We start from the raw sequence: 26,929 nt of genomic DNA, 5'->3' as shown, positions 1-26,929 counted from the left end.
ACATCAAAGTTTAAACAAACTTACAGGTTGTGGTAACATGGTAACAACGCTCTACTATATCAAGTCTTCCTCTTCTGTATAGCAGCCCAACATGGCCTCGCCCCCTTTGTTGTGTGCTCTCGGGGGCAGGGTTTATGTAAATTTTAGGGTTAGTGAAGCCACTAACCCAGAAAGAAGCTTGTTGCTGTCCCTACCAGTCGTTTGTTGTAGTCCTTAAACTGCAAATTCTTTAGAAGAAAATATCTCCCTTTGCATTTAACTTTGAGTATAGTAACTTTGCAGATGTTGTTTATGCTCTAACAGCAACATTATACACTAACTAAAGTAAGTAAAATGAGTCCAACATCAGCATAATCCAATAAGCCGATCACGAGTTATTGCTCACGCAATTACGACACATAAAGCCCCACAGGCGCACAGATGCTAACTAAAACTAAAATGTAGCTATCACTTGGCATTTCCACTTATAACTTCATGAAACATGCATAGATTGTAGGAAATGGCACATCATTACTTGCAGTGCACTCTCCGATTGAAATAATTCCAAGATCAACAAAATCCAATAAGCCGATCATGAGTTACTCCACGTGAAAGAACGATTTTAAAAATGCCCATCAGGGGGCACCAATGGATAAACAAAAAGGCTATATTGGTTCCAAATGCAGTTACTTTTGATTTCTTTATGGGATCACCACAAGATCAAGATACAGCGCACATATAGATGAACATCACCAAAAAAAGAATTGTCCTCCTACCTTATTTCCTCTCTGAGTTATTGCATGTCAAATATGAAATATATGTAAAATGTCCCTTGAGCAAACTTTTTTGTCTTTATCAGCAGTTTCTCAGCATGAGAATGTCCAAATTTAATTTATTTAAAAATGTAAAAAATTCTCTTTCAAACGATACCAACCTTTTGACTCCTTGCTAGAGATTTGAAGTTATTAGTCATTATTTGTGTTCATGTCACTCAACAATTTTTTTTTTTAAAATGTCTAACTTTGTTCAAAATGCTGTAACTTTTGAATTCTTCATGCAAATCACCATAAAATTTGATCCAGACACAGTTCACATATAGAGGAACATAACCAAAAACGAATGAACACACTACCTTATTTCCTTCATGAGATATTCCATTTTAAATTAGAAAGATATGTATATTTTTTCTATTTTCTGCTTTTTGCTGTTTATTTGCAGTTTCTCAGCATGAGATTGTCCAAATTTATTTATTTATTTTAATTTAAAAAGTTTCCTTTCAAACGATACCAGCCTTTTGACTCTACTATAGTTTTGGAGTTACGAGTCTTTACTTTTTTGTGTGTCACTCAGAAAAAAAAACCTTTGTAAATACCCTCAGGATTTAAGGGGTTAATTAATAATCTGCCCATGTAATCATAACTTTGCGTAAAAAAAGAAAAAGAAAGTTGTTGCTGTTTTTACTGCCTCTAGTGTTCACTAAAATCAGTAATGAAAAAAACAACACCACCACAGGCTCATTGGAGAAGCGTAGCTTTACCTACTCAAAATATGTACATATAAGTCACTGCAGTTTACAGCTGATTTTATTATATTAAAAACATCTAACCTCATTAAATCTAAATGGATCCAAATTTAAATCTTTTTATTAAAGGGGACCTATTATGCAAAATTCACTTTTACATTGTGTTTGAACATAAATGTGTCTTGGCAGTGTGACATCACAAATGCTAGGCCTTAGCATAGACCCCGCCCTGAGTGAGCTGTACACAGTCCGCCAAGTTTATCTCCTCACCAGAGCACTTAACAGCAGCATTCAAGTAAGAAATTCATTCTTATTAAAGCTGTGAAGTTATTCAGTCAAGAGCAGTGAGTGATTTTGTGTTTTTATTTTGTTAAAAATGTAATCATATGTAATCATGTAATCATAACTTTGCGTAAAAAAAGAAAAAGAAAGTTGTTGCTGTTTTTACTGCCTCTAGTGTTCATTTCAGCTGTAAACTGCAGTGACTTATATGTACATATTTTGAGTAGGTAAAGCTACGCTTCTCCAATGAGCCTGTGGTGGTGTTGTTTTTTTCATTACTGATTTTAGCTTCTATCGGTCAAATGATTAGCTTAAAGAAAAAGATGACTGATTGAATAAGAGAAATGGAGAGAAGAGAATGAGTTCCAGATGGAAACACAAGAACAGATAAAGTGATATGAGACAGAATTGAACCCCATTCTGTCAGCACCACTGCATGACGCAGCACCGCTGGGTAAACTCAGGGGCCGACCTGTCTTGAACAACATCTGTGATACTCATCTGAGTTTTTATGTGCGAAAGTGTGTGGACAACTGTACACGAGATGGAGCGGAATGCGGAAAATGAAGTATCCCAGGCCCTTAAAGCAATGTTTCTCAACCGGGTTCCAAGGAGGTCACAGCATGACCTAAAATGATTTTATTATATTAAAAACATCTAACCTCATTAAATCTAAATGGATCCAAATTTAAATCTTTTTATTAAAGGCGACCTATTATGCAAAATTCACTTTTACATGGTGTTTGAACATAAATGTGTCTTGGCAGTGTGACATCACAAATGCTAGGCCCCGCCCATGACTGCTGACAGACTCTGCCCTTAGCATAGACCCCGCCCTGAGTGAGCTGTACACAGTCCGCCAAGTTTATCTCCTCACCAAAGCACTTAACAGCAGAATTCAAGTAAGAAATTAATTCTTATTAAAGCTGTGAAGTTATTCAGTCAAGAGCAGTGAGTGATTTTGTGTTTTTATTTTGTTGTTTGATTCATATTAAAAGCTTATATAGCAGTGGGTATTGTATATTATTGGTTTCACTTTAATACACATATCTAATATACACATGCGATTTATTTACTTGCTGTTTGCATTCACAGACATAACCAATTGTGTTTATGTGAACTTTGTGTGTATTTGACAGTTTAAAGCAATAAGATGTGAAAGAGAACTGTATTCTTGTCTCTGTGAATACAGTAAGAAAGGATGGTAACTTTAACCACATTTAACAGTATTAGCAACATGCTAACGAAACATTTATCATGTCAGTTATTAATCACTCCATCTGCCATTTTTTGCTATTGTTCTTGCTTGCTTACCTGGTCTGATGATTCAGCTGTGCACAGATCCAGATGTTAATACTGCCTGCCCTTGTGTAATGGCTTGAACATGGGCTGGCATATGCAAATATTGGGGTCATAGATATTAATGATCCAGACTGTTCCATAACAGTCGGTGTTATTTTGAGATTCGCCTGTTCTTCTGAGGTCTTTTAAACAAATGAGATTTACACAACAAGGAGGAAACAATGGTGTTTGAGACTAACTGTATGTCATTTCCATGTACTGAACTCTTGTTATTTAACTATGCCAAGGTAAATTCAATTTTTGATTCTAGGGCACCTTTAATACTCACAGGACGTGCTAAAAGCCAGCTTTCTGTGCATGCACTTCAGATGTGTGCACTCAGAAACCATATGTCAAAAGTTTAGACTGATATGGCTTTAAAACACATTGAGATTTCCTTCCACTCAAAAATGGCCATTTACAACATGGTATAATAAATGATCTGTGGGGTATTTTGAGCTGAAACCTCAGACACATTCTGGGGACACCTGAGACTTATATTACATCTTGTAAAAAGGGGCATAATAGCCCTAGGGAAAAAAATCTATATATAAATCATAATGGCCACTGTGACTTAAAGCTGCAGTCCACAACTTTTTTGGTTAAAAATGATCCAAAATCAACTTTCAAAACTCAAAACTATCTAATTATCTTGTCTCGATTCACAACGGTAAGCTTGTAATAATGTTTTATAATAAGAGTGACGTGGCGGATTTCCGCGGGAAATTTGAGCATGCAGCAGTTCCTCTGTGCGTCATTACATCACATCCGTAAACAAAGGAAGGAGTTCAGGCTAATTGGTTTTATCACGTGAGGACGCTGCCGGTAGCGGCACATTTATAGCCTGTTCTCACAGCAGCTGATATAATTAAACTTATCATTTTTATGGCGGATTGTAATCCAGAAAGATTCAAATGACAATCATCAATGACAGCTGGAGATTCACTCCTAGTCAAAAAGCAAAAGACTTTGGACTGTGGAGTGGCTACAGACATTGAAATCTATAGGTAACACTAAAGCACACTAAATACACAGTCACACAATGCTGATGTTGTTAACAATAACAATTTGAGAACAATATAACAGTAATAATAATTTGCACGGTTTGGCATGATCCAAGCTAAACGATCGTTAGATTTAATCATCATTGGAATCGCAATTTATTGTAGGCCTAATGCTTTTTAACTCAGTTGGTCAGAACAAAAGTGGCAGACATGTTACTTGTTCAGATGATATTTTCCAGTGAAAATCTTATATTGGTCATACTTTCAAGACTTAGAATCTGTGATTCTGAAGTTCGGTATCCACACCGGTGCGGTGACTGACAGCAAACATTAGATTCATCCGCGCTGACGAACAGATCACGTACAGATATCTGTTCCGCATATGATTGCAATCGCATGTTTCAAACTGAGATGGCGACAAAGAGGAAAAATTGCGGACAGCAGCTTTAAGCAAGCAATACAGCACTAGCCTCGAGTACCTTATTGCTTTTATAAAATGGCTACCAAACAATAAAAATATTAAAGCCAAAAATATGTATCAATGCAACTTTCATGAAGTAAAATTTCAATAAAAGCCTTCCTTCCGCCGAAAAAAAATAGTCCCTGACTGTAAACAGCAACTGAAGTTACATTATTATGCCATTAGATGGCAGCAAAGACTTTTTATGAGTGTGTCAGTCAGTAGCAAACACTTTTCCACTGAAAAGACTGAATTGTTGTGAACATGGAACAAGACACAACTGACAAATGCTTTGACTAGTGCTGTCAGTCACAGGAAAACCCCTTAACTGTTAAAAGGACAAGATAATACATTGGACATTTATTCATTTTTTATTATGAACATAGGACTGACCTGAAAGAAAATGCTAAATCTGAATGCAGGTAATAAAATCGCTCACTCTATCTCTTTCTTGCAATACTTTTCAACATAATACAGTAAGCTTCAATGAACAATATCAATTGAGAACATACAATTTACGTTCCTAAGAGTGGTTGCTAAGGGTGTTGTGTAGAGATACACAGAACTGTTGGGTGAAGCGGTCATAGCCTTGTTTTATCGGGAATAAAACACAGCTATTGACTAATCAAAATCAAGGACATGAACTAACCGTTTTATAAAGGATAATATGTCACAATGAAGGACGATATGCCACCATGAAGGCCATTATATCATCATAATGGACATTATGACACCATAAAGAACCTTGTGAGATGGTACAGTAATGATCAGTTTTTATAATGCATTTTTATATTTGTTAGAAATACATGCATTTTAATTTTTTTAGGGCTGTCAATTGATTAATTAATTACATACTCTGTGATTAATTAATCTAAATTAATCGCATACATAATTTTTGCTGTGAAAGTATTAAATATTTCAGTTCAAATGAATCAATGCAGGGTTTTTCCTGGGTCAAAAATGGTCTTTGGTGGTGACAGACATGATCATCCACACGAACAGTAAAAAGTGCCCTACGTGATCTGCAAGCCCGATACTGACAATAAAGTCACTCTCAATGTAATTCTTTCTTGCCCTCTTTGCAAAAAAAAAAAAAAAAAAAAAAGTGATTTTATAGCTTTGTAAGAGAAGATGCTTTTTTGCTAAACCTGAAAAGTATTAAAAAGTAGCATTTAGAAGTTATATTAACTAATAATATAATTTTCTACCATATACGATTGAATGCACCTAGCTAACAACAACTTGCTTTGTTCTGGTTTCACCTCACTCCAGTCTAAACTAACCGATTTTATAGGTAGGCCTAATTTACTACACACTGACATTTAAATAACCTGAAAATACTGTGGATTATTAAGGCTAATTTTACTAACCAATCTTGCTAAATGGATTAAGCACACTTATGTTCTCATTTCAGAGTTGTTCAAGTAAATGATTCATTATAGACCGTGTGGACCGATCAGTTGTTGTCATGATTCATTAAAATGAATTTGTTCAAATGAGTCATTAGGTCGCGAATTGGACATTAGCTGACGTTGACGCGTTGTGTGCGAATCACGACTGTTATCAGGACATCGCAAAAGATTTGTCAACACAGAAAACACTTCACCACTGGATAGGATTTTCTTTTTGTTTACTGAAAGTGTGGTTTATGTCAGCTGCATGTGCAGGGCGCCTGTCAGAGAACATGAGGTGATGTTCTTTTGAGCACTATTCACACCCAGCGGTTATTCAGGAAAAACACTCTCCGAATGCGCCTCGTGAAACATGGATTCGGTCTTACGAACTTTTAGCATTGTGTCAGTTGATTTAGATTATTATGTGTGAGGTAGACAGAGTGCAAAGACGGTGCTTACTTTGAAGACACTCACTTTGAACCTGGAGAGCTCACGCGCACGAGAACGGCTCCAGGTTCAAAGGTCAATACGGAATGGATTAATCTGCGTTATTTTTTTAACACGTTTTTTCTCAGATTATTTTCGATTAATTAATTCATTAATTAATCGAAATTAACACGTTATTTTGACAGCTCTATTTTTTTTTCTTCAAAAATTTGCAACAAGCTAGAAATTGTATCTATAATGTAACTATATTTTTATTATAAAGTAAGAGTTCATAAAGACTCAAACTTGAATCCCTTTGCTAAATGATCTCACTGAATCAGTTCAGTTACTGAATCAACTTTCTAAACTGAACGTTTTCTATAAAAAAATATGTATACTGTGATATTTTGTGTAGAAGATATAGTTATCATTAACTTTTTTTAAGAAAATCATGATATAATTACATAGCCTATATGCTCTGTACACTGCGTTCCAAATTATTATGCAATTGACATATCAGTAAGATTTCAGTACAATAAACATTCAGATTTTAGTTTTTCTAAGAAAATGTTTGTTTGTTTATTTATCCATGTCTTTTTAAATAACTGGTATCAATCTCAGACAAAATAATTTGCCAGATCTATGGAAACCCTACTTAGAGGTTGTTCCACATTATTAAGCAAGTCACAGTTCTCATGCAATATGGGGAGGAAGAAAGATCTTTCTGAAGATGAAAAGGTTGAAATGGTCCAATGTTGTGCAAAAGGCATGAAAACAACTAATATTGTATGAAACCGAATGGAGATCAAATTATCTTAAGATTTGTGAGTGATTTAGACTACAGCAGAACTCGGTCAGATAAAGGCTCCATGCAGGCTGGCTGTTGTGCATAAAGATGCATTTTAGACACCACTAACCAAACCTCACAATGAGAAACATTTACAGTGGGTGTAGAAATACATTTTCAAACAGTTTTGCTGCTGTGGTGTTTTTTTGCTGCATGGGATAGTGCATAATGCATTGTACAATAGTGCATTATACTATGCACTATCCTCCTTTTTATACCATAGCTGAAAATGGCCAGTTATGAACTCCACATATCTTGCAAAAGTCATTTTAATACCCTCCATCTCACTTCCCAGTATTCCAGCCCAAATCATCACCCACCAGCTCCTTGCTGACGTCGCAGTCTTTTTGGAACGTGGTGGCCATTCACCAACCATGCAGAAATCCATCCGTTTAGACCATCCATTGTAGTACGGCATTAGTCAATGAATAAAGCTATTTAAAAATGAGTCTTCATTTATTTCTACACCCACTGTAAATGTTTCTCTTTGTGAGGTTTGGTTAGTGGTGTCTAAAATGCATCTTTACGCACAACTGCCAGCCTGCATGGTGAGGTTCTCAAGACTCAAGACACCAGCAGCTTCAAATACCTGTTTGCTGCTCAACACTGGCTTTTTTATAGCTGCCTTTAAAAATACAATTAATTTTTTTGACAGGAACTTTCCTCAATAAGTCTTTATATGACCGAGTTCTGCTGTGCTCTAAATCACTCACAAATCTTATGATAATTCGATAATCTCCAATCAGTTTCACACAATATTAGTTGTTTTCATGCCTTTTGCACAACATTGCACCATTTCATGCTTTTCATCTTCAGAAAGATCTTTCTTCCTCCCCATATTGCATGAGAACTGTGACTTGCTTAATAATGTGGAACAACCTCTAAGTAGGGTTTCCATAGATCTGGCAAATTATTTTGTCTGAGACTGATACCAGTTATCTAAAAAGACATGGATAAATAAACAAACAAACATTTTCTTAGAAAAACTAAAATCTGAATGTTTATTGTACAGAAATTTTACTGATTTGTCTCTTGCATAATAATTTGGAACGCAGTGTATAGCATATATTGTACATGGGCAAAATAAGCAAAAACATGATAATGAAAACAAAGATGTAAGATGCTATGTGACTTTGGGTCGACATAACTTGTAAAAACTGAAAAAACAGGAAGAAGGTTTGAAAACTCCAATCACTTTAAGCTCTCTCACATCTGTCGGTGAGCCCGTGTGCCCCATCACACTTTAGATTCCCCTCGTTCTTCACAGCGCTTCATTCTTCATGCTGCGCTGCACTTGCCGTTGTTCAATCAGCAGCAAGGTCACAGACAACACAAACGGCACGATTCAACTTACAGCAGAAACCTGAGTGCAGAACAGGGGCGACGTTTACGGGCAAACACAATTAAGCTGGTGACAACACAGTCTTAAGGAATCAATAAGAGCCTTGACCAGTGTTGCTAAGAAAAAACATGAATGCCTCCAGCAAACAACAAAACGTGATCCAAATGAAGTCATGTAGATCCAAAGATGCATGCGCCAGCTGAACAACTGCCATTGAGTGGGAGAAGCGCTTTCCAGGTAAAAGGGTCAATGATACTTAAAGGTGGAGTAAGCTATTTTCAAAAACGCTGTTGGACATTGTTTATGTTGATTTCAAATTTCAACAAACACCTCGTTAGAACACAGTCTAAGACTTGCCCAGTCTTAAGCCGGGCATACATAGCTAAACCATTCTAAGAATGTGCTCAACACATAGCGATTTCCTGCGACTGAAGCAGATTTAACTCCCTCAGGTCGGCGGTCACGCCAGCGAGACCACCGCGTTTTTTTTCTAACCAGTGTGAAAGACACTCAAAATACTCTGTCAATGTTGCACATACAATTAAGAGCTATACACCATTTTAATCTGTGGAATATCTTCTTTTATTTGTGTACACTCAGAGTAAAACCAAAATGTTGTGCTTTTTGCAAAATAAAGAAACCCTGAAGTGTGATCTCTCGTCTCCCTCTGAACGAAGTGCAATCTGATAGCTCTCAGGAAATGAACTGTAACTTAGTGAATACTAATCACAAAAAAATGAGACTTCTGTCTAAAAAAACCTTGAAATGTCAGGTTTTAAATCGTTTAAGTCAAATTGAAAACAAATATTCTGTGCTTATTTAATCTGTATAAAAAGAGAGCCATGTCAGAAGTCCGTGATTCAGCTCATTATCCGCTAATGCGGCCACGCCCGCGGAGCCAGCGCTATTCAGAGGCAAATACTGAGGCAATGCATGCATACATCGTCTCAATCGTGTATTTATTGTCTTGAAAAGTGTTTATCTGGATGTTAAAGCCATGGTTAGCGACCTCTAGAAGATATGCAGTTAGTTCCTGGTTCCTGTTCTTCTTTAGATGAATTTGTTGACTAAAGGTGCACAGAGCACCCTCCGGCTGCAAGTATGAATTGAAAACACAGTATCCAGTGCTCATAGTAATGACAATAAATATTGAATAAATATTACTCCTCTGTATAGAAAATTGACAAACATATGAGAATCCATCAGTATTTCTCCAAATGTGCATGCTTTTAAGCTAAAAGGCTATATGAAATGCCATAGAGGTAACATGACTGTTCAGACACTTTGCATCACAGAAATGCATTATATTTTAAAGAATATAATAGAATACCATTATTTTAAATTGTAATAATATTTCACAGCATTGCTGTTTTTTCTGTATGTTTGATTTACACCATTGATGAGCTTGAGACATGATCCACAGAGGGTTTTTTCACAGCCTAACTGACTGAAAGAGCTCATTATTTATGCAGGTCATTAGAGCTCTTTATGCGATTCTTTTGTCTTCTCAGGTGAGAATCACTCATTATTCATGATGATTCACGCCTCCACGCATACGGTGTTTCTTGACCAAAGATGTTTTAGAAACTTTAAATCTCTCTATTGTTTTATATGAACAAGCAGGCAGCATAATTTTTACGTAATTTTTAAGAAAAAAACTCTAGTCTACAACCTCCAATAACCAGAAGTCTTGTGAAAACAGATTCAATATATATATATATATATTTTGGCTTTATTTCAGTGACTTAAGTTTTTTTGTTTTTTCAATAACCACGCATAAACGTTATTCCTTCAAAAATACAAACATGTACATACATGTTCCTCACATATTATTGTAGCCTAGTTTGTGCTGAATACAGTGTAATGACACTTTTTCCATTATTATGTTTATGAACAACTGAAAAAAGCAAAAAAAATGTCAGGGCATGTCAAACCTTCTCCAGGGCCCCAAAAATCCTCAGACCCCTGAGGGTTAAATACTTACAAATGGAATCTGAACGCTGACTGTAATCACAGCAACTGGCTCTGACTGGACGCAATTGAGCGTAATCAGTCATAAGTATCAATTTACATTTATAATCAGCCTTACAATCATTAAGTGTGTGCGCGGCCTTAGACTCATAACCCTTCATTCCAGTGATATTCCTTTTGTATTGTGTCTCAGTCTATCTTCAAATCGCCCTCTTGCTCATTCTGTCTTCTCGACCATCATACGACCCTAATGCTGATTGGCTACACGTTTGTTGTTGTGTCAGTCCAACTAACTTTCAAACAGCGTTTTTGGAATATCGCTTACCCCACCTTTAAGAGTGTGATTGTCCACAAATAAAGAAAAAGAAAACACGTGTCCCAGGTTCTTTTAAGTGTCCTATTCATATTTGTTCATATTCGTATTCATAATTTGATAAAGATTTATTGCATTTTCAATGTTTTAAATGTAATGTCATGTGGTGTAACCAAGTTAAAAAGTAATAACACCACATCTTAATCATTATTTTTTAAAGATTCAAAATTATCATTACATTTTTTGCATAGTCCAGTATTAATTTTAGTATTATTATATTTATTACCATTTTGGATAAGCTTTTATTTTTATATTTTCAGTTTTCAGTCTAATTTTAGTTTGTTTTTTTGTTATATGCTTTTGTCATTTTTATTAGTCATTTGGGGTTTTTTTGTATTTCTGTCTCATTTTTCAATGAGTGCTAGACATCACTGGCATTGTCAGAGCGCGATCAGATCTCACTAAGCGAATGCTGAACGCAGTTTGGGTGAACTATCCCTTTAAGGTTGAACCACTGTAGTCACAAACTATTTTAAATATGTAGTTAGTAGATTTTTAGGAGTTTAAACCCCTTTAAAATGGATTCAAAAGTGAATTTTGATTGAAAACATGCTCATCATAGAAATTGTATATTCAGGTCAATGTGTGTATGGATTGCATATTTACTGCATGTTGGAAAAAATAAGTATTTAGTCATTGTTCAAAAACATTAAGCATTTGTGGGCACTAAAATTCCATCTAGATAGGCAGCTCACTAGATGAAACAAAGCGCGGTGAACTCACACGTCTGTATGTGATTTTTTAAAGTCGAGAACTCTCAGCAGCATGTGAGGGTCAGGGAATGTTGATTATTGTGATGGCTGAGAGGTTATTCTGTCGAGCGATACAGAATAATAGATGCACGTCATCTCCTTTCAAAACTTGGAGACAGACGCTGAATTATTCATCCTGGTTTGATGGCTGTGCAGGTCTCTCCTGCCTTCTTTCATATATTGCAGCCCGTGGGCCTGGTTTACCTTAGCTAATGCCATCAAACAAACATGTTGGCTCTGGACTTCCATTTAGGATTCCTATGTCTCTCACTGAGAGAAATTGCTGGTCTTCTCCTTCAACCTTCAGTTCAAAACCAGCTGTTACGCCAGTAAAAAAAAACAGCAGAAAGCCTAAAGATGCAAGTCTTCAAAAATATCACAAGCTTGGGAATCCCTCGTAATTGATAATGCTCAGAGAGCTTTGAAGTGAATGTCTTTGCTTATCAATCTCACCTCTACGGCTTCAAAAGTATGGGGGTTTTTTTCAGATCGATAACAATAACAGCACAGCATAATAGAGACGGACAGATCCGCTGAACATAAACAGCTTGGAAGATGAACTGCCACAACATATCTGGCAGAAGTGAAAATAAACACCTGAGGTTATGGGACGGAGAGTTGCAGGTTTTGTCTGTTTGAAAGTCATTTTTCACATGTTTTGTATCATAATTACTCTGGTTGAGATGTTCTTAAAGCCATTTTGAAACAAAGTGGAGATGTATGGTTGTTTATCTAGATTTCTATCACCATCTGCACCTGTTGTAATACATTGAAAACACTCACGGTGCCATCTACTGGCCATAAAGTGGAAGTAACCCTGAGATACTGAGGATATATCCGGGTAAAGAAAAACTGAACATGTAAAGGTTATATTTCAAAAATATTTGTGTTTTGGTAAGACGAATTGGTAACGCTTTACAAAAAGGTTCATTTGTTCATTTTGCTCATTTTTGTTAACATTAGTTAATAAAAATACAGCAGTTCATTGTTTGTTCATGTTAGTTCACAGTGCATTAACTAATGTTAACAAATACAACTCATGATTTTGATAATGTACTAGTAAATGCTGATATTAACATTAACAAAGATTAATAAATGCTGAATAAGTGCAGTTCATTATTAGTTCATGTTAACTAATGAACCTTATTGTTAAGTGTTACCAACAAATTTGTTGTACTGTCTTTAAGTCAAGTTATTAATATTTATGAAATAGAAATGTAAATCATTAATATAATATATATATATATTTATTTATTTATTTATTTATTTTTTTTTTTTAAATCATTGTCTGGACAGGAATGTGTCTGATTTTCATTACTGTATTAAAGTCAATATTGTAAACAATAGTAAAACATACAACCATTATAACAACCAGTTTTCAACTTCACTAATTCATTTTAATTGCTCCTGCAGTATGACCATTTTTTTAAGTAAAAATATCAATTATCTAAAAGAATATGAGGTCATGAAAACTGCATGCATAATTACAAAATAATTAGTTTTTTATTTTCTAAATATTAAAGATGGAATAAAGCATGTCACACTGCAGGACAGAATTCATTTAAAAAGTGAAATTTAAAGTATGACTAGAAGCCATTAAAATAAACCAGCAGGGTAAAAACAGCTTAGCTGAAATCATTCATCTTCTCATTCATCTCACTAATTATCTGATTAACAGTAGTGAATGGGAAGACATGGCTCATGTACTAACAGTGGTATTCCATTAAATTTTACAGACTAACCTGACCCGACTTACTAACTGAATTACATTCAAATCACACACATATATGTTTTATAGGGACACTCCATAAACTTTTTTTAACTGTATATTTTACTATATACTGTATATTTTACTGTATACAATCTGCATTCTATCCCCTAACCCTAAAACTTTCTGCATTTTTAAATTTTACAAAAACATTGTGATTTATAAGCTGTGTGAAGAAAATAATGTGAACACCCATTATCATAGTGTTTAATATAATTTGTAAAGGCTACAGATTAAAAAAAAAAAAATTGCAATTATCTTTTATGTATCACTTCATTGTCAATTTATAAGTTAACTTTGTTTTTCCATTTATTGACTGACAGCTCTCCTGTCCAATGTTGAAAGAAATCAGTAGTAGGTGCAGTTGTGCGTGCTGTGTAAACATGATGGTTATTCTAAAATAGCTCTGGACTAATTGTGAGCATATATTTACTCATTTACTACTTTTCCTGCATCCTATTCTGTATTCCAGAATGGCAGCACAGCTGAAAGGTTTGCTTGTTTGAACTACGCCCTCTACTGTACAGATGTGAATTTACAGTTCCTTCAGCCTGAGGCTTATTAATTTAACTTTTGCCAAGAAAGGGCCTCTACATTTGCCAAAAATATAACTTTTTTTGTTTATTTTATTTTTTTTTTATTTATTTATTTATTTTTAAAAGAGGACAATGCACATTAATTAACACAAGAAACAAGTCTCTTATGTAAATGTGCCAGATTTAGCCATTCTGGCTAATTTTCATCTGCAGTCCCTGGCAGGTTGATGGTAAACACACACACAAAAGCAAAAAAATACATACAAGACCAAAAAACAAACAAAGAACCACTATTTATGAATACATATTTGATTATCCAATAACCACCCTTTTATCCTTTTAGAGAAAGAAGAAAGATATGTAATATTTCTTAGTTCTATGGGTATAGTATTCCAAGTATGTACTGCTCTATAAGAAAATACTGACTGCCCAAAAGCACTTCTTCTATGAGGTATTTGTTATTTCTTTTGTTATTTTTGTTGTAATAGAACTTTTGTTTTGTTCTTTTGTTGATCCCAGATGAGAAAAAATAATGCAAAAGTAACATAACACATTACTTTACATTGTTATTATATTGAATTGAATTGTAATGGTCAGACGAAGTCAGAGCATTGAGACATCCAGACGAAGCCAGAGTATTGAGTAGTAACACTGATTAATAGCTTTGAGACATACACAACTAAGATTATTCAATAAACTCTTTTCATTATCATCACTTCGTCTCCTGCTTCTGTTCTTCCCTGGCTTTCTCACTCAACTCTCAGGCTGAGAGAAGACATATCTTCTGACAAAGATTCAGTGTCTGGGGCTGAATATGATATTACTGATATTATTGGTCTGCTGGAAACAGAGCAACTTTTCTCTATTAACAGAAATGATGAGACACGCTGCATGTGTAACTACCCTGCATGTGTAACTGAAAAACTGAGGAAACCTCTGTAGATTTGGTGTCACTTACTGAGGTCAAGACTTCACTCATACCCACAATTTATGTTGTAAATTCTAAAATAATGTAGAATTAGTGAAGCTTTTAACGCACCTGGAGAGATTCCATATGAGAGCCAGATTGTCTTTCCCTCCTGACACAAAATGACTGCTGTCATCAGTGAAACGGATGCAGCTCAGGTCCTGATAGTGTCGACTCAAAATAGCCAGCAAATATCCTGTTGACACCTATTAGAAAGTATTAAATGGTAAAGTTGATTATAAAATATGAGTCCGGTCCCAGCTTAATATGCAGAGACAACGGTAAGTCAGTTGTCATAAGAGTTAATGACAAAAAAGTGTGTCAACAATGAAGACTAGGAAAAATCTAGTTTAAAAGACCATGTTTAAAATGTACTCTGTCTCTTTGCAAAAAAATTATGCCATTTTTAACAGAAATTTTAATTTAATCACCTTTATTACACATGTCATGTGGCTTAACCAACCATCAAGTAAAAAGTCCATATTTTCCTTAGGCCTTAAATATATGTGCATGCACACAAGAGGTTTTTAAATATATTTTCAAGGTAAATGTTTTTTGTTTTTTCACAAATATTGTTATAAAAAATTATAAATATTATTACGTTTTGGGGAGTCGCACCATATGACACTTTACAACCTAAACTTGAAATATTTCTGTCTTGAAATATTTGATATTTTAAAAGACCAAGTGACCTTGACACATAATCACAGTTATTCTTTCTTTTATTATGATATCAGGACAGTTGCACCACCCTGACTGATTTGTTCATTCATGCCCCCAAAAATATTTTGTGAATTTTAAGCAATAAACATGAATTTTCAATGCATTTTTTAATAAAATCATGTAAAATGGTGTTATATTCTTTGATAACCAAAACAAATCTCCTTACCTCCCACAGGTATATAGCTTCAGCAATGCCGGCCAGTACATAGAGACCATTAGGAGATGCACAGAGACACGTAACTATCCCAGGACACACAATCTTCTGCTGGAGCTGGTCCTGAAAGGTAATGATGTGCAGAATCAAAGTTATTCAGAGCAGAAAAGCTTTGTTTGGGGCATTTAGAACAGCTGTTGCAATATGTTCAATAAGAAATTAACAAGCAATGACTATTAGGCTTGCAAAATTCTGGAAATTTTCAAAGCTAGAAACTTTCCATGGGAATTAACAGTAATAAATGGTAATTAATGGGAATATATGTGAATTAACAGGAATTAATGGGAATAAACAGGGAATTTGCAAAATTGCAGGTTAGCCTATAACAGGGTACTTAAAGGTGCCATCGAACGTTTTTTTACAAGATGTAATATAAGTCTAAGGTGTCCCCTTGAATGTGTCTGTGAAGTTTCATCTCAAAATAGCCCACAGATTTTTTTTTATTATTTTGTTTAACTGCCTATTTTATGCAACGATTCATGCTGCGGCCCCTTTAAATTGCATGCTCCCTTCCCCCTCTGAGCTGTCGACTATAATACAGTGCATTTACAAAGTTCACACAGGTAATATAAGCCTCAAATGGATCTTTACAAGATGTTCGTCATGCATGCTGCACACATACATCGATACCTGTGAGTATAGTATTTATTTGGATGTTTACATTTGATTCTGAATGAGTTTGATAGTAGCTAGGCTGCAGCTAACAGGCTAAAGCTAACATTACACACTGTTGGAGAGATTTATAAAGAATGAAGATGTGCTTATGAATTATACAGACTGCAAGTGTTTAAAAATGAAAGTAGCGACAGCTCTTGTCTCTGTGAATACAGTAAGAAACGATGGTAACTTTAACCACATTTAACAGTACATTAGCAACATGAAAACCAAACATTTAGAAAGACAATTTACAAATATCACTAAAAATATCAAGTAATCATGGATCATGTCAGTTATTATTGCTCCATCTACCATTTTTCACTGTTGTCCTTGCTTGCTTACCTAGTCTGATGATTCTGCTGTGCACATCCAGACGTCCTGCCCTTGTCTAATGCTTTGAACATGGGCTGGCATATGCAAATATTGGGGGCGTACACCCCGACTGTTACGTAACAGTTGGTGTTATGTTGAGATTCGCCTGTTCTTCTGAGGTCTTTTAAACAAATGAGATTTATATAAGAAGGAGGAAACAATGGAGTTTGAGACTCGCTGTATGTCATTTCCATGTACTGAACTCTTGTTATTTAACTATGCCGAGGAAAATTCAATTTTTAATTCTAGGGCACCTTTAAATGTAGTTAAAAAAACATCTTGCAGCATAATTTTGGTTAAAACAACCAGATTTAATGCAATTTCAGTTGAATTTTTACCCTGACATTCACATAGCACACTACTTACTGCAGGGCTTTTGAGGCCACACCCCCTGCATGCACTGTGCATTCCCCCAGTCCATAACATGCACATTTGATCAAAAATACAGAAAAAAAAATAGGGATGCAACTAACGATTATTTCAATAATCGATTAATCTGTCGATTATTTTTACGATTAATCGATTAATCGGGGGGGCATTCGTTTCCAACCTTTTATTAAAAAACAGAACTGACAGTGCAAATTCACAGTGCAAAAAATCCTCAGAACGTGCAAAAACAGGTTGCTCTTTTAACATCCCTGAGCTGTTGAAGTAATAAAAAACAAAAAACAAATGAACTAATACAAAAAAACATACACATGTATGCTTTACATCTGCCAAATATATAGTTTTTTTTTTTAAAATAAAGTGCACAAAAAGATGTATATTTTTGTTTAAAGGGACCTGAGCTGTCAGAACAATACATCTTTTTTTTTAATAAAGAAAAATCAGAAAACTTAACAGGATTTTTTTGAACGGTAGAACTTCTTCTCTACACTACACTACACTCACTCACTCACTCTCTCCCAAATATATTTGTCAACAATAACCGAAATGGGACAAAGCACAGAATAAATACAGATCAGTGTTAATTTTGACAGCAAATTTTTATTTAGTTTTAGTCATAGTCTTTTAACTAAAATGCCATTCAGTTTTAATCTTGTTTTAGTCATTTGAATTGTTTTAGTAGTTGACTAAATATCACAAGATTTTAGTTGGCTAAATCTAACGGGTTTAGTTAAATTGTAATGCATTAAGAATTTCTCTAAAATTTCCAAACCCATTATATACTCCTGCAGAAAACATCTACTGTATTAACCTATTAATATGAATAATATTAAAATTTGAACATGCAATACAGACATAGATTTAACTGCTGTGACATAAAAAAAAATATTATCTTATAATTAAATAAAACCACTCCTCCTAAAGAAGGACACAATATCTTCTTTTCATTGAATGATATATGCATTCTTTATAACAACTTGCATACAACATTCCTTATGGATTAAATATAATATATAATAAATCCTTATTAAAGCTAAAGAGCAGTGAGTGATTTTCTCTGTCTTTTGTTGTTTGATTAATATGAACCCTTTTGAGCGTGAGTTTAAAATATTCTAATAACTGTCCCCCCAGAGTGAGTTTTAAGGCGACCATTATTTTAGAACGTTTGCCTTTAATGTTTCCATAGCGACGCGTCTTGCGTGTCAAGAGCGCTGAACGTAGCCACAATAACACTGAATGACAGATGGATCGATATTATTTTGTTTTTCCTTGTTTATTAAAAATATTCACAAACTTGCTTACTCTTCGATGGTCTTTCCTCTACCTCCGCTCTGCTGTTTATTTATTTATTTTTGCTCCGCTCTGCTTCGCGCTAAACCGCGCTTTTTTTTATACTCAAACATCTCCGCGTCTTATTGAGAGGCGTAATAGTCGTGCGACACAACAAATCGATAATGAAATTCTTTGACAACTCTTTTAATAATCGAATTTTATCGATTTTATCGATTCGTTGTTGCAGCACTAAAAAAAATACTCAGAAAATGCATGTTGGTTTATCAAAACGGTCAATGTTTTTGATGATTTTCTTAATTCAAATTTTTCCTATCCATATTATTAATTTATGATTTGTTCCTTAATGTTATCTTTAAATTCATGTATTCAGATATTTCATATATTAACCTCCATCAGATATTATTTATTACTATTTATTCATTATTGTTACTCGTTATCTTTTATTCTGTTTGATTGATATTCATATGTAGTATTCTCCAGGATGTGTTGTACTCACGTCTTTATAATTTTACATTTTCACTTAATAAATTTGTTATTCCTTTTTTTAAATTTTGGTTTCTGACATAATCATTAGCTTAATGTCTGCCTGAACTTCACTGCATCACATGTATGATAATTATACAAAAAATAAAATAAAACGTTTTTTGTTTTTTAAATACATAAATACATAAATGCCAGACCTGACAACCATGTATCACACTCGACTCGAGTCACCGCTGTCACGGCTTGACATGTCAGCTGTCCATTAATACATAAAGCTCTTTTTAAAATTACACTGAAGACTTGTTATGGACAATTCTGCTTTCATTACTTATTTGTTGAGTATAATACCAGTGTTCAATGTTTATTTTCAGTAACATGCTGCAGCTCTACCCACCTTTCTCTGGATCTCCCACACGTTTATGAAGTTCTTGCAGAGTTGAGCTCCTAATATGTATTCTCCGTTCAAGACTGTTAAAGACCTGGAGGAGGTGTTACCCCCACGATAGGACAAGAACTCTGCCCCGGAATGAGGGTCGAAAACAGCACAGTTAAACAGCTGTCCCGCTGAATCTGTGGACAGAACTATCTCTGCGGGCGCCGACATGTTGGATAGACAAAGCGCGATTATTTTGGAAGGCGACGAGGGGCGGGTTTGTGAAACGTCATTTCCGATAAAGTAAGAGACTCCTGGGTATTGCTGTTTTATCAAAGTTCTAAAAGTCGTGAGCTTTATTTAGTCTTTTGGTCGTGAGTGAAAGGGGATTTTTGCTGTTGTCAGACTCAAGTGTAAAGTTTTCACGTATTTAGAGTTTGTGAAACGTTTTTGAAAAGGATTTGTGTGTTAAGGAAAATGAAGTTTGCTACAAATGAAATGAGAATGTAAAAATGGAATCAGCTTCAGGAGTCAGATGATTAGCCTACTCTAAAGCACCACTTTACTAAAAGCCACCCACTTCGAATTAATAATGATCTTGTTTCATAGTATCTCCATATTGCATGATCACATTGTTTTTTGTTTGTTTTGTTTTGCAATCTTTTGAACAATGAACATACAAGGCCAATAACATATCAATTAGCTACATCAAATCAAATGATAAACAAATAGGCCCATAATAAATTATAAAAGAAGAGGAAGCAGTAAGCAATTTATGTTTAAACAAGTACAAAATACGTCTATAAACAAGTACAAAGAGTTATATATTATTCAAAAAATAGATTTTAGGCTTCATCAAAATATAATTTACATTTTTTTTTCACTTTGTTATTCCTTGTTTCTTTTAGCATGTACAAGTAGTCACTTATTTCTATTTTAAAATGAGTACAATTTTAGTTCACTCTTGTCCCATTTTTTTCACTCTCATTTACATTTGTGGATAATGAATTTTCCATATATAATGAGTAAATTCACAATATACCAAATTTTGAAGTTGCCAGTATTATCATAAAAAAAAGACATTCTTTTCTTTGTGTTGTAATTCATTGTTAGTACTATTTTAATAACAACAAAAAAGCAAGATCACACTAAATAGTTGTGTGTAAATACAATCATAAAATAAATGGACAATACTCTCATTTCCCTCTTTATAGAAAACACATTTCAAGTCATATCTTTTCAAAACTTTGCAATTGCCTGTTATACAAGATAAACGACAAGACAATCTTAAATGATACCTCACTAATTTTATTAGGGATACAAAATTTCTTGAGATTTTAAAGGTTTCTTTTCAACTGACATCTTGAAATTGTGATCTCCAAAATCCAATAGCTAAAGGAACAGTGGAAATTTGAGATTATTATTTCATTTTTTATCTTTTTAATTTATACCTTCCAGTTTAGGACTAAGATCTAAGTTCGGTTTTTCATCTATATAATTTCCTAGCAATTTCATAAGTTCTGAGGGAATGGCATTGATTACCATCATATACTCCTTGACAGGTATATAAAATAAAAATGTTCCTAAAAATTGTGAATAAGTAAGTAAGGCCCAGTCCACACGTACACTGGTATTTTTATATTAAACAGAGTTTTTCCTCCATTTTAAAAATTGAAAACACAAAAACATGCTATAAAGCGCTGTCAAGAGCATTGTCAAACCAACAGGTGGCGATATAACCCTAACCATGAAGCCATGTTGGCCAATCAGAAGTCTGGAAAAAAAGGTTATTACCAGTTCCAACGTCACAAACCAAAATCTCTGGTTTCACCATCTACACAACAACACTGTAAATGGAGTTTCTAAAAATCTTCACCCTGGTAGGAGTTTTACTACATATAAAGAAAACATATTTTGTTAAATGCACTATTTTAAACTTTTCTTGGGTTAAATTCAATTTTTGCTTGCATTCATTAAATAATTCTTTGATCCCCTGCTGATTTTGTTAGTTTGTTCAAAAAGAAATGAGAGGTCTATAATTTTTATGGTAGGTTTATTTTAAAGGTGCAATATGTAAGATTATTGTAGTAAAATATCAAAAAACCACTAGGCCAGTGTTATATATTTTGTTCACTTGAGTACTTACAATAAAGTTTCCAACTATTTGTAAATCATGAGAAAATTGCAATTTTAACCAAGGCTCTGGGACGTGTGAGGAATTGCCTGTATTTAATATGATATTCTAAAATTTATCTAGCTTACTGCAGTGTGCAACAGTGTCCCGCAGCAGCCACCAACAGAGTGAACGCACAGAGTAACGTTATAACATCATTTTCAACAAAGTCAAATGTATCTAATATGATAAATAGAGCTGTGTTACCTCATACTCATGACTGGAAAAGCGGAAGCAGCGCCGCTGCGGCATAATAAAAGTTTGAGGCTTGTGTTGCGCAATTGCTCCAGCGGCCTCGTTCAGCTCCCACAACACTTAGTCCTGCTCTGCTTCATACAGTAACGTTAATAATCTCATCCATGAACATGATTTCTTCCTGAGTCCTATCCCGATTGTTTCCGGCTGTGATGTGAAGACCACATGACCCAAGATTCCGCACTCAAACTTGCTGTCATCAAGCTATGCCTTTGTTTTGAACAGGCCTCTAGCGACCTCTAGTGGATAGAAATTTTACATATTGCACCTTTAATGGATAGAGACAGAATATCAACCAAAAAATCCAGAAAAAAACCCTCACATTATATAAAGGTTATAAATTGATTTGCATTTCAGTGAGTGATATAAGTATTTGATCCTTAAGCAAAACATGTCTTAATACTTGGTTGAGAAACCCTTGTTGGCAAGCACAGAGGTAAGACGTTTCTTGTAGTTGGTCACCAGATTTGCACACATCTCAGGAGGGATTTTGGCCCACTCAGTGTTCTGGCTGAGGGGAGGAGGTTCTCGTCCAAGATTTTATGGTACATGGCCCCATCCATCAGCCCCCTCAATGCGGTGAAGTTGCCCTGTACACTGTAAAAAATTACCGTGATTTTAACAGTAAAAGACTGTAAAAATGCTGCGGTGAAAAACTGTTTGGTTTACAGAAAGTTTCCGTACTATATATGGTGAATAACTGTAATAGATCTAACGGTACATTTAATGTAATTTTATGGTAAAATACCGTTAAATTCACAGTTTTTGAAAGTGAAAAATAACAATTCATTGTAAAATTTACAGTGAAAAAACGTAAATTGACATTCCCACAATTACCTGCGTGACACTTCACATTTGATATATTTTTGTTGAAATAACTCTGTTTCTTGTTAGTTTTTCTCATTTTTTTCTAATCAGTTATGTACATTAGGATTTTATGTTACATCTAATGTTGTTAAATTAATGTTTATTGCATTTTTTAAATTTCATGCATGTTACCATGATGGTGTTTAGTGTGTGTGTGAATGACCCTGTGTGCTCCTTCTATATATTAGTATTGTCCTCCTCTGCTTGTGGAAAAGCTGCTTGTGATGAACTTTGATTCATCATGTGACTCTTATCACCACTGTGTTTGGTGACTGTCAGTGTATTATAAAGGTACAAAACAGATATTAGAACTTCATTAGGTTGGTAAATTAACATTATATCAGTTAATGAAATATATTATTTTACTGTAAATTTTACTGGGATTTTTTTTACAGTGTACTGAAATCCAATGTTAAATATACATATTTAAAATGTAAAAATTCACATGTAACTCCGTAAGTATGTTTACGGTTTGATGTCATTTTTACAGTATTGTTCTGGTAACCACAGCTGCCGATATTTTTCTGTAGAAACAATGGGATTTTTTTTACAGTGTACTCTTAGCAGAGAAACCGCCCCAAAGCATAATGTTTCCACCTCGATGCTTGACCATAGGGATGGTGTTCTTGGGGTCCTAGTCAGCATTTCTCCCCCTCCAAACACGGCGAGTTGAGTTGATGCCAAAGAGCTCAATTTTGGTTTCATCTGAACACAACACTTTCTCCCAAGCCTTCTCTGAATCATTTGGATGTTCATTGGCAGACTTCAGACAGACCTGTACATGCCTTTTTGAGCAGGGGGACCTTGCTGGCACTTGCAGGATTTCAATCCATTGCGCCATATTGTGTTACCAATGCTTTTCTTGGTGACTGTGGTCCCAACTTCCTTGAGCAACTTCCGTGTAAGCTGCTGAATTCTTGCTGGTTGGTAGGGGATCAAATACTTATTTCAATTGATCATATGCTAATCAATCTATAAACTTTATATAATGTGTTTTTTCTGGATTTTTTGGTTGATATTCTGTATGACTATTACTGAACAATATTAGGATGCAAGTTACCATTACCATTTTTAAATTTCACAATTTAAAAAATCTAGTGTTTGATGATGTCTAAATATTTATTCAAATGTAAAACCTAAAAATAAGTAAGCAATTATGACCAGCAATACTCTTTTGAGCAACTAGACTAGTAGATACATGTTATATATATATATATATATATATATATATATATATATATATATATATATATATATATATATATATATATATATATATATATATATATATTAAAGAGCCATTCAGGCACCTAGTGTGTAAACCCTGGCATTACAAATGAAAATTATTATTCTCCAGCCACAAAAATAACTCAAATTTTCCTCTTTGCACTGAAATTTAAAACCCTTTTCTTAAATTTAACCTTTAACTAATTGTAATATAAATAATAAAAAAATATTAAAAATATATTTTAAAGCTGCAGTTCGTAACTTTTTTTTGGTTAAAAATGATCCAAAATCAATTTTTGAGCAAGTACATAACCAGCAAGTGTTCAAAACGATCTCATTATCTTAGCTCGATTCACAATGGTAAGCTTGTAATAATGTTTTATAATAAGAGCGACATGGTGGATTTCCGTGGGAAATTAAAATTATTATTCTCCAGCCACAAAATAAATATGCAGCAGTTCGTCTGTGCGTCAATACGTCACGACCATAAACAGAAAGGAAGGAGTCCAGGCTAGTCGGTTTTTCATGTCAGGATGCTGCTGGTAGCAGATCATTTATAGCCTTTTCTCACAGCAGTATGCCAAAATATAGCAGGAAATACATGTATAGTGAAGTTGCTGTCTTCCATTTAAATGTATTGACAGTGCTGGTTTGTATAATGAACCACATGACGTAACCTTATTGCAGCAATGCCGGCGAGATCAAAGCATATCGCAACTCTCTTTTTCAGTGGCCCTGGCTTTAACTGAGTCACTACAGTGATCTGTTATGCCACATTAAGTGCACCAAAACAGTGTTTATTGTTTGAATTTCTTATTAAAACTTACAAAAATATCAAAAGCAGGGTTGACAATTTGGTGTGAGATTTAGCCTGCTTGGGCAGAGTGAGAGCGTGACAAGCCTGAAATGGCAAATGTGTACGAGTTGGCAGCCCTGCTGCAGGAAGTGGTATAGGACTGTGCTAGCTTTGTGAGTGTTGATGAAAGCTATTGCATCTATTCTTTGATCATCCTACTCAATATGATCCGGATGTAGTGTTTGATAAAATTTTGATTAATCTATTTTTTTGTTTGTTTTGTTTTATTTAAAAATAGAGGTTCTTTGTCTGTTCTTTATCTTAATGTATTGCATGTTTAGATATTCATTCAACAAAAATGTTGGCAGGGAAAGAGTAATAATGTAGTCGATTTGCAAATATATCATTATTGACTAAAGTTATAGGACTCCAATTCTCTACATTAAGTAAATCTTTACCCGGCTTAGGAATCAGTGTAATCAATTCCTGTAACGTAGTTGACAACATTCTTTTTTGGAAATATTTTCCAATATTTCTTAGAAGATTCACATTTGAAAGAAGGCAAAACAGCAGGCAAACAAACCTGCTTTTTCTCATGAAGTGAAACAAGCTTCCCCTGCTGCTCTCGTGTTGTGGCTTGTGGTGATGCAGTAGTCAGCATCTCATTCTGCCCCAGAAAAATTAAGCCCTCATGTTATCTAGTCTAGATGACTTCAAACACAATGACTGTTAATGTGAGCTCTGGCTACAATGTTAATCTTGAACTGCCGGTGTATTGGCAACAGCTGGACTGTAACTAGGCAGGAGACATAAACCTATAAAATGCATTTCACCCTATATGTATGTTTACAAGTTCCCTGCTTCCTGCAAAGTCCCCACTTCAAGGGCTCTGCCCTTCAGAGTGAGTAGGGCATAGAGATGCTCACTTGGAATTTGCCCTGTAACTGACTGTCATAACACTTTGAATGCTGGCCACTGACATCACTGCCATTATATGATAGGCTGAGGTGTCTTACATGATCCAAATTAGCTGTTACGCTTTCTTTTCCAATGGTAAGAGCTGCAGATGCTCTCATCTCCCTATAATAAGACAATCTCTAGAGTGGAAAACAGTATGATCTAGAAAATGGGACATTTAAATAAAATTATCTCTAGAAGTTATTTCTTATTGTGCATAAACGCATGTCCTAATATTGCTGAGTTAGATGCTGGAACGTGCAGAGGCAGAGGGCAGAGCCAAGGGCTTCTCACAGCCATGACGAGATGACTCCCAGAGGCATCGATGATGGGATGGCAGGATTAGCTGGGGACTGGGGCAAACACTGGAGCAGAGGACAGTCCAAAACACAAAACAGAGTCCAAGGTGTGTTGGAGAGGTAGTGGATGAGGGAGGTTGGGAGGGAACACAGGGTTGGACAGGACCAGTGGGGAGATGGACAGTTCAGGGCTTGATGATATTAACTGTGAGCTGCGAATCACAGGACACCATCAGGAAAAACAAAACAAACTCACAAAAAAAAAAAAACTGATGACAAAATCATGCTGCAACTGTTTTGGTTGGGTCTTGTTATGTAATGGTGGTTGATCAAACACATGACAAGGAAGAGTACAGTACAAGAAGTCGTTACCAGAGCGATACACACAGAATCCAGAGCAGAACACACACCAACACATCACTTTCCACAAACAAGACCCAACAAACAACTGAACACAAACAGGAACTTAAATACACTGATGAATTAACTCAAATTACAAACAGTTGTGATGAATGTGATTAGTGTCCATGGTGACTGATTGTGGCAGGAAACTAGAAGGAACACGTGACAAATGAAAACAAACAAACTGAAAATCCATGTGGCATGTGAATGTGACACATTCATCCAATGTTGAGCACTATGTTCTTGGGTCATATTATCATTTGCATACCGTATGCTAACTCGTGTCCCTGGTTTTAATTACAGGGATGGAGAAGTTTGCACGTCATTATTACTTTCTTCACACCATGAGAAAGAAACCTCATAAAAATGTTGAAAGGTACGTTCAGACTAAGCATGCGGTGACAAAGTTCAGATATTGATAAGATGATTACTTTTTAAAGTTATGACCAATAAATGGCTAATATTAAAATTGCGCACTTTGTCTAAA

The 26,929-nt window shown here is 34.9% G+C and overlaps 1 protein-coding gene across 1 annotated transcript in view; it reads right to left on the bottom strand.

The window, feature by feature from the left end:
• wdr18 (WD repeat domain 18) overlaps positions 1 to 19,698 on the bottom strand; it is a 94,489-nt gene extending 74,791 nt beyond the window's left edge. The window contains exons 1-3 of the mRNA XM_067387390.1: positions 19,488 to 19,698; positions 15,854 to 15,964; positions 15,037 to 15,170 (exon numbers count right to left, since the gene is read on the bottom strand). Coding sequence (XP_067243491.1) covers positions 15,037 to 15,170; positions 15,854 to 15,964; positions 19,488 to 19,697 — 455 coding nt within the window. The 5' untranslated portion in view covers position 19,698. The remainder of the gene's footprint in view (positions 1 to 15,036; positions 15,171 to 15,853; positions 15,965 to 19,487) is intronic.
• Between the last annotated feature and the right edge of the window lie 7,231 nt (positions 19,699 to 26,929).

Source organism: Chanodichthys erythropterus, chromosome 6, assembly GCF_024489055.1.
Source record: "Chanodichthys erythropterus isolate Z2021 chromosome 6, ASM2448905v1, whole genome shotgun sequence".
NCBI lineage: Eukaryota > Metazoa > Chordata > Actinopteri > Cypriniformes > Xenocyprididae > Chanodichthys > Chanodichthys erythropterus.
This window is presented reverse-complemented; position numbering and strand designations above follow the sequence as displayed.